The 9,265-nt window shown below is 35.7% G+C and overlaps 1 protein-coding gene across 1 annotated transcript; it reads right to left on the reverse strand.

Annotated features, from left to right (window-relative positions):
* Positions 1-568: 568 nt before the first annotated feature.
* Positions 569-8,444, reverse strand: LOC108572749 (protein glass-like). The gene is made up of 6 exons (XM_017935032.1): positions 8,372-8,444; positions 6,031-6,361; positions 4,182-4,454; positions 2,264-2,599; positions 1,023-1,190; positions 569-734 (listed from the first exon to the last, which is right to left on the reverse strand). Exons 1-6 carry the CDS (start codon positions 8,433-8,435, stop codon positions 569-571), a joined length of 1,338 nt encoding a protein of 445 aa, XP_017790521.1. The 5' UTR covers positions 8,436-8,444.
* Positions 8,445-9,265: the final 821 nt, after the last annotated feature.

Below are 9,265 nucleotides of genomic sequence, written 5' to 3' on the forward strand. Positions count from 1 at the left end.
TATTTGTACAATAATCAACGGTGCTGTGGTGGATGCTGTAGGTCTAAATCTGCGATACCCTGTTAACCTATCCTGACCTATTTGTAAACAATTCGTGAACGTATAAGTGACGAATCAGGAAATTTCGCGAGTGCATACTTTCCTAAAATTATAACGGTGTCGACACATTTCGTTTTTTATTTCCTTCGATTTAATGTTCCGATTCAGAAGATGATGATGATGATAATGATAGTGGTGATGATGATGATGATGATGATGATGATGATGATGATATAATGAATTCTTGATGAGTTCCTAATGCCAAATATAACACATATTGTGATTATTACTTGTCTTGTGTATCGTTTAAAAAAATATCCAAATGTAAGCCCTTAAATAACCAGGTGTTCGTACGAACGGTTTTGTAAATTTGAATCAGTCAGGAGGCAGAACCCTATCGAGAGTATCGACTGTCGCATGTATTTTTATTTTACATTTTTTCCGGTAAACTCGAGCCAAGTTGAATCACAGGTATTCGACAACAACGCGGTAGGACGTGATTGTTATCGATAATCGATATTGAGCTGTGTCACGTTAGAGAGCCACCATGGACTCTCATATGCCTGTTGAGATTACCGCTCTGACTAAACCTCAGCAAGCACAGCTTACACTGGTACGGTTTCTCGCCAGAGTGAATACGAAGATGTTTGGTTAAAGTAGAACTGTCCGAAAATGCTTTCTTGCAGAATCGACATCTGGAAAAAAGGTTACCAGTTACGAGGTAAATCGATCAATCGGATTATAAAACATAATAATGTGTTACGTTGTTCATCATGAGAATGTTTGCGATCGTTAACTTGGAAGTAATTTATATAAATTTCTGAGATAATTTTGTATAATAAATAAATAATGTTACGAATTTTTCTACTTTTTCGCGCGAAACGAAAATACAAATGCTTCCAAGTAACGATATATACCGGCTGGAGTGGCACGTGTTATACGGTAAATAATTTGAATAATCCATATAATGAGATAAAGCTCACCTATACGGACGTTCTCCTGAATGCGTTCTCATGTGTGTGGTTACGGAACTGCTTTGCGAAAATCTTCGATCGCACACGGGGCATCGAAACGGTTTTTCTCCGGAATGAGTTCTAGCGTGGGCAGTTAAATTCGCGGCTTGACTAAATGCCTTTGAGCACGCGTGACACCTAAAAGATGTAAATGTTTAAACATTTTGTAAATATGAAATGATACTAGTAAAGTCATACGATTAAAAAAAAAAAATTAAAATTTTACGATTTCACAGAAGGGTCGTTTCGATATATTGATCTATCGTGTACATCGTTCGAACAATTATTAGCTACTGTGACGTCATTTCCGAATACAAGATCTATTGCATTCAAATAAATATTTTTACTCTTCATACGAAGTGTTTGATTTCGATCTTAATACGATGTTATTATAATGTCAGTAGCGGATATTGGTAACAGTGACGAATTTGTATTTGGTTCGTAATCGGTCCGTTTTAGTTTGAAAACATTTTGAATATTACAATTGCGAAAAACAATATACCGAAAGAATGACTGTAAGTATTTTGTCTAAAGAATTTGTGGACTAATTGTATCTATAACTTTAAAAGAAAAACTATTAATCTCACATCAAGCATGTATCATTTTCGAAGAACCAGTATTCTATAATCACAACGAAAGTTTTAAAACCTAACCTAAAGTAGTGATGGGAATGATGCTCTCGCGAACAGTGTTCAAAAATTATTAAAGTTCAAACTATTTTAGAATAGAAGCAATATTTTTATAATAGCATTGATTAGAATAAACTTTTTGTCAATACCTGGGCGATATATCTCTCAGAATTTCCATAATCATTCAACCTTGTCAACAACAATACTATATAATTACTTACCAATAACTTGTACTCGAATATTTATTCAAACAAAATTCTCTTCATTCACAATATCAAATTGACACGTTAATTAAACAAATCAATGGTAAAATAGAACACATCAAATCAATTTTCCTATTATCATCTCCAAATATCGATATATATCGTTGATGCATATTCTCCATTCAATACTTGTTCCAATATTTTACTTTAACCGTTCGTTTCTTTTACATCAGAAAAGGAAAAGAAAAATCTTTCTCAGTGTTTTCAATTCGAAATTCAAATCATCGAACGATCATCAAATGACAACCAACAACGAAAACAACAACCTGTATCGATCGAACATTATCGAGCGGATAAGTGGAGCAGTCCCGCCACTAACCTAAACGGTTTCTCCCCAGAGTGCGTTCTAAGATGTGTCTTGAGGGTGCTCGGCCGCGCATACGACTTGCCGCAAATTCTACAGAGGTTAGGTCTGCCATTGTCGTCGGGTGTGACTGGGTTCCCGGTGGCGCCTATGCACAGCGCATGTTCACTGGACAATTGCAGCCTGGAATGGCTGTGCGCCGGGGGATGCGAATGAGGATGGGTGCTGGTGCCGATCAGGCTATTGGCCGGGGGTTGATTCACCCTCGTCTGCTGCTCCACAGGATTATACTGCTGGGCGGGACTTAACAGGGGTTCCACGCCCCACGCCGACGAATAGCTTTGCTCGTACCTACGCACACAAACGTGAAATTTCTGAATAACTTCGCTCTTACACACCCCTTGGGGGTGTACACCCTTAACCGCCGAGCAAAATGGCGAAGGGTTGTTTTGTCCCCGTATAGGGGAATGTTGTAAGTTGTTATAGAAAATCAGTCGACAGAAATTGATTTCGAATTATATTTACGTTTAACCCCGTTTCGTACTCGAAATATGTTTTTTGTAACGATGGATCCGGAATAGTTTTGGCAAGGAAACGTTTTTGTTTCGAAAAGACGAAATTGTGAATGTTTATTTTTTTGTTTTTGTTTGTTTGTTTGTTTGTTTTGCCTCAGTGTGAAGTGCAAAGGGTTAAAATTTGCTTGGTTAGGGTGATGTTTAATGCAAGATATTTACTTAGCGATAGTTTAATATCTTTAATGCAGTGTACCGTTGTTAAATATGAAATTTGGAGATTGAATGACAAGGAATGATTTATTTAATAAGAATGTTGCTGTATTGGATATACAATCTTTTCTCTAGCTTTCAGGCTTTTTTAATTATTTCGAATTGTTTGCAAATGTGATACTCGGATTAGTTTGAACAACTTGGAAATTTGTTTAACGAATTGCTTGAATTACCTTGGTATTATTTATTTAAGTAAAAACATTTGTAAAGTGATTGAACAATCCATACGTTGTGTAATAAGCATGCAATCAAGTCCCTTTAAATTTTCATAGAGAAAAGTAGAATTTTTTACATCCCCTTGAAATTTGAAAAACATATCGTGGTAATTGTTAGATTATTTTGCCGATTAAATTATTGCTTCGAGCAATGTGTTGGTGAATAATAAATCATAGTATTCAGCGATTTGTTGTTACTGCAAGAATTTCAGAAATACTATAAAAAAGTAGGGTAGTTTCTTTTTATATAACACGCAAGTTGCGAAAAGAGAAATATACAGTTGTCAATTCACGTAATTAAGTAGAATTCACCCCTTTTATTTCTCTGATACAATCGCAGAATAGAGTATTGGTTCGTCTTACAATTCGTATGGCTTCCAATAAAGTGTCGATTTCTAGCATACAGTTGTACCGCATGAAAATGGTTCAGAAACTAAACAGTATCTACTTCCATAATACTGAACATTGTTAAAAACACTAAAGAAAAAGAAGAAATGTGAACAAATTATTCTTGACATTCTGTGAACCCTTTGAAGGAAATTTATGTAACAGTTTAACAGATTAATAAATCAAAAAACATTCGAATCGTGTAATTTAACGAAGTGTACATTTTCAGTGGAAGAAACTTTCCAAAATTAATCTGTTTGAAAATTTCAGAAAATAGTGCTCCAGTGGTAAAGAAAAATATTTAACGCGGAAGCTGTGTTCCAACCCTTTGCACTCAGAGCAGCACACTTTTGCGGTGAAATTTTTTGAGAATCGAAACGTTCGTTTCAAAAAAGGAAAGAATTATAAATTTTTGTGAATTCATTTATCTTTACTTTTTTCGTCAAGTTTTTTTTTTATTTCAACGTAAATACACGCAAAGTGGTTGTGCAAAGGGTTCAGAAATGAAAAGAAGCATCGAATGTACGATTTCAAAGTGCTACTTACCCAGAGTGCATGTTCATATTCATGGTCATATTCATGGAAACGTTGACAGACATGGCTGGAGTTGACGCATAATGCGTGGGTGGCACGGGTGGGCCCAGATTTTGCGTGTAATCCTGGGAATAATGATGACTCGATCCCCCTGTCGAGTAGTATCCGCCGGTAGGACTTCCGGGATGGACGACAGCATGTTTTAACGATAGTAACACATCCGCGACACCTTCTCCATTTGCGTTGCTCGTTCTTGGCGCACATTCTCCTCTGGTGCAACCCCAACTGCAAGGACACTTAAAAATTACAAGGTACATCGAATACAGTGTTACAGTCATTTTTTATGCTACACGTGCTGCCTCTTCATGGTTCTTTTTCTGTTTCTGTTAGCGATACGTCGCTCGTTAGATTGGAAACGTATTTTCTGCACGAAAAAGAGGGTGATTTTTTGTATAGATTTTAATAAGGGAATATTTGAAATTTTGCAGTAAGGGTAGTTCTCAAAATAATAGAAGAAATGTATTTTTTTTGTATATATTGTTTGTAGTCGAGGGATGAGAGTCAGCCTTGATGTTGAGGAAACATTTTGCTCTTTTCCTTTTTTTTTATTTATTATTGTTAGTGAAGAGATGAAAATTAGCTTTAATGTTGAGGAAGCGTATTTTGTTTATATACTATAGTTGGTAGTGAAGGTGTGAGAATCAGCCTTAAAGTTAATGAAACATTTTGCTCTTTTTCTTTTTTTATTTATTATTGTTAGTGAAGAGATGAAAATTAGCCTTAATGTCGAGCAAACTTTTCTATTTATTTACTGCTGTTAGTAGAGAAGGTGTGAAAATCAGCCTTAAAGTCGAGGAAACATATTTTGTTTAGTAAAATATTAGAGATAGAGGAATTGTGTAAATGGAGAGGTTTTTTAGTTTCAAACGAAGAACTTTTATAGTACGAAATATCTAATAGAATTCTTTTTATTTTTCTGTGAATATTAATATTTTTACGTTTAATTTAAAATTAAATTAAAATACTGTAATTTTGAACTATCAGGTTTGAAATATGTTAGGAGAAAAGAAAGTCTTTCTAAAGATATATTTTGCTAGTTTGCGTTTCCTGTGAATGTATCTTAAATACGATTAATACATACAAGCAATGCTACGATTCTAAGTAGAAATGCCTAAGATCGGTCAGACCAAGGCGCACCTTAATTCACTGCGAGTCTGAACGAACCGACAGACGAATAAATCAATTGAAAGTAAGAAATCTACGAAAGAATGTGAATTGTACATTCAATTATTTTCTACTTTTACCTTATTTCGTGTAAATAATTCCCTTCAAAAGACAATCATGTAAACTTGATTAACACAATTTTGCATAAATAATTTCTTCGTTATCCAAAAATCGAACCAAATTTTAAATTCACAAATATTACTTTCTACATTTTCAAATCTACTATATTTGCAACAATTTCGAAACAGTAACAATTATATTCCATTAGACAAAAAAAACACTGCAATCCATAAATTCTTCGTTATCCAAAAATCGAACCAAAAATTCTGTTCTAAATTCACAAACACAGTTTTTCATACATTTTCAAATCTACTATATTCGCAACGTTCCAAAAGAAAACTTCTGACTGCAAACCAATTTACACTCACTCACCGTGTTAATCCTTTCGTGATCGAATTATCCTATCTAAGAATTTCTCATTTATCTGTCAATCATCCTAAATCGAGATCATTTGAGTACTCAAGTGGGACATGTGCGTCCCATCGGTCGCGAAAGGGTTAAACCGAAAATGAATAATGTCACTTAATCCGCAGGAAAAGGTGAAAACGAAGAAGTACAAGGATTCTCTTCGACTCACTTATAGGTTCCCGAGCATGGGCTGAAGAGACCAGGTGGTAAAGGGTCCAAGTCCAGCGGTGGCAAAGGAAAGCCAGCCATATCATCGACCCAGAAGCTAGCCCCGAACTCACTGACCACTTGATTCTGTCCAGAATTTTGGATCTGTTGGTTGTGATCACCACCAATGTCTTCTGGAGAGTTCTGCAGATCTTGAAGACGTAGGGTACCCTGCAGAGCACCCAGAGTCTCCTCGTTTTGATTATCTGTTAGGGTGTCTTCGCTGGACAGCACCCCGAGAGGCCCGGTGCAGAGACCGGAAGGTATGGTTGCCTCGATACTTCCCACCGAACCTGCGAATTTCACCAGACACAGTCAGAATTGTTGAAATTTTCAAACGTAACATTAACCCCTTGCTTTGTAACAACGGGTCAGACTCGTGGCACAGATTCTGGTCAAGATGCGACAAAGAGTGTGTTATACTGTTATAGTAACAGAAATTCGTTTTAATTTTAACTTTCATTTTTAATTTAGAAGACCAAGAATTACTAAATTTAATTAACCTCTAATACATCAGCTTTTCTTATCTAGTACAGTACTGAAACGGTAAATAGGTAATGCCTTTAGATGCACAGTCGGCAAAAGGATCATAAGTCAAGGGGTTAAGAGGTTTTGTATAGGGACGTATAAATTCTCACGAAAATGAAATTTTCTTTGGAAGTCATACTCGAGACTTTGAAACTTTCAAATTTTTTATTGCTCGTATTATTAACTTGAGGTGGAAATTTTAGACGGTAATATTAGAGCTTTGGTACAAGGACGCATGAATTTTCTTTAAAAATCCTACTTGCCAAATTTTACCTGCTACTTTTAAATTTTAAAAAATCTTTTTATGTGTTTTTTATTGCTCGTGTCATCAACTTGGTACAGTATTGGAACAAAATGATTGGGTACGGCCAATTCACATCAGTTATGCGAATCGCATGGTATCAAATCGTATAATATAAAATGGTTTTCTAATCATTTGCAAATTGACCCCTCAAGTGATGAAAAGTTGTGTCTTTTCGTGGTAATTCGACGTTCGTGCAATGCTTGGTAAATTAAAGGAAAATGTTTGTTTGAATTTAAAAATTTTTTTTTTTTCCCTTGAAAAATTAGATGTTTCATATTACACGAGTTAATAATCTTGTTTAGATATGTTTTTGCTTGTTGAAGAAAAGTAAATGAGATTTACAAAGACGAGATGTGTTTACTATTACGAATACACGATGTTCGATAATTTTTTGATTGGGATAGTAGTTGTTAGAGTTTTTTGAGCTTATGGAGAAGTTTGAGAAGTTCGTGACTTGATTCTTTAGGAAGTGCGTGTGAGACGTTTGCAAATAAAGTAGAAACGAAACATTTTCAGAATTCGTATGGTATCTACGAGTCGGAGAAACGTGAAAAAAGATGAAGCCGTATTAATTACACTTTTAATCTAGGTTAACGGGATGAATTTGTACCACAAAATTCATCAAATTCCTTACAAAACGTTTACAGTTATCATAACTCAGTTACCGATACAATTCTTAAACGTAAAACACAAATTCTCGATGGAATAGTTTGTTTTAAGGACGATACAAACATAAAGCACTAATTCTCGATCGAGTACACTTTTTTAAGGACGATACAAACATAAAACACTAATTCTCGATCGAATACTTTTGGTTTTGAGTATAATACAAAGACGAAACACAAAATCTGGATCGAATGCTTTTGTTTAAGGACGATACAAACATAAAACACTAGATCTCGATGGAACGCTTTTGTTTTAGGGACGATACAAACATCAAAACACTAATTCCCGAATACTTTTTCCCCAAGAATGATAGAAACATGAAACAAAGTCTCAGTCGAATACGTTGTTTTAAGACCGATACAATCACACTTAAAATACAAACGCTAAACACTAAATCTCGATCGAATACTTTGTTTCAAGACCGATACAATCACGCTGAGAGATACAAACATAAAACACTAAATCTCGATGGAACGCTTTTGTTTTAGGGACGATACAAACGTCAAACACTAATTCCCGAATACTTTCCCCCCAAGAATGATACAAACACGAAACACTAATTCTCGAATACCTTTCCCCCCAGAATGATACAAACGTGAAACACAACATCTCGATCGAATACTTTGTTTTAAGACCGATACAATCACGCTGCAAGATACAAACGTAAAACACTAAATCGCGATGGAATTTCTCTCCCTTCAACAACGATACAAACAAGCATAGCACCAATTTAACCAAACCTTCATCTTTACCATATACTATGATTATCGAAATGTTTGTTTCAAGTATGAACACTACGGCTCACCTGTGCCAAGGGTGTACGGCGGTTCGGAGGTGTTCACCGTGTGATGATTCTGCAGAAACTCCATCTCTGCGAAATTTCTGGTCGCAGCCGCCCTTAGAGACACCCCCTTTCCCCGCCTCTCGGCAAAATACACGGACGGATTGCTTCCTCTCTGTAGAGATGTGGTCCAGCCCCTCTGGTCTCCCTAGCAACCGCACATTGCTCCGTGAGTATGACCGATTTCTTTATCAATATTTTTTGCGATATTCTCCTCATTTCACGATGAATCGTGCTCTTCAAGGTTTCTTTTCTATCGCGATACGTTACGATTTTTTTTTTTTTTTGTTTTTTTTCTCTTCCAAATATTTTGCCCAAATATTCCTCGATACAAGTTCGTCCAAGAAAGTGTCTCGAAAGATGACGCACCAACGTGGACTGAACATATTTCAACGAGTAATTTGCATTCTTCGAGGCTGTTGCTAAAATACTTGTGCAGTGTAACGAGTTATCTGTGCAAGTTTTCGTGGACCCAAGTGTTGATATTTTTTTTTTTAGGTGTAATTGTTATTCAAGACGAAGCTTCCTGGTGGTTCTTGAAAAGTGTTTTTTTGTAATAGTGGTTAAATTTGAATTTTCAGATTATATCGTAATTTCGATTCTTGTCGCTAATGAACTAAGGGAGGATTTTATTTTTTTGGATTCTTTAGTGAAATTTAGGGTTTCCTTTTTAGGGAACTTGAAATTTTCGTCGAATCGAAGAAGCTCGTTAACTATTGATCGCGTTTGCGTCGATACGAGCGACGATTATATCATAAAATCTGTTTAACGTTATTATTCAAACTATTCGAAATTTAATTTTCGTCTAATTGCACTCGTTTCGCGGTTAACGATCGCCTTTCTTCGTCAACGATCTCC

Source organism: Habropoda laboriosa, unplaced genomic scaffold (assembly GCF_001263275.1).
Source record: "Habropoda laboriosa isolate 0110345459 unplaced genomic scaffold, ASM126327v1 scaffold22, whole genome shotgun sequence".
In the NCBI taxonomy this organism is placed as follows: Eukaryota; Metazoa; Arthropoda; class Insecta; order Hymenoptera; family Apidae; genus Habropoda; species Habropoda laboriosa.

What these genes read in the sequence shown, in the direction of transcription:
- LOC108572749 (XM_017935032.1), bottom strand. Translation starts at nt 8,435, where the DNA reads ATGGAGTTTCTGCAGAATCATCACACGGTGAACACCTCCGAACCGCCG. An exon ending in GCCGTACACCCTTGGCACAG is followed by an intron (nt 6,362 to 8,371) that starts GTGAGCCGTAGT and finishes TGAAATTCGCAG; the next exon opens with GTTCGGTGGGAAGTATCGAG. An exon ending in AATATGAACATGCACTCTGG is followed by an intron (nt 2,600 to 4,181) that starts GTAAGTAGCACT and finishes TTGTGTGCGTAG; the next exon opens with GTACGAGCAAAGCTATTCGT.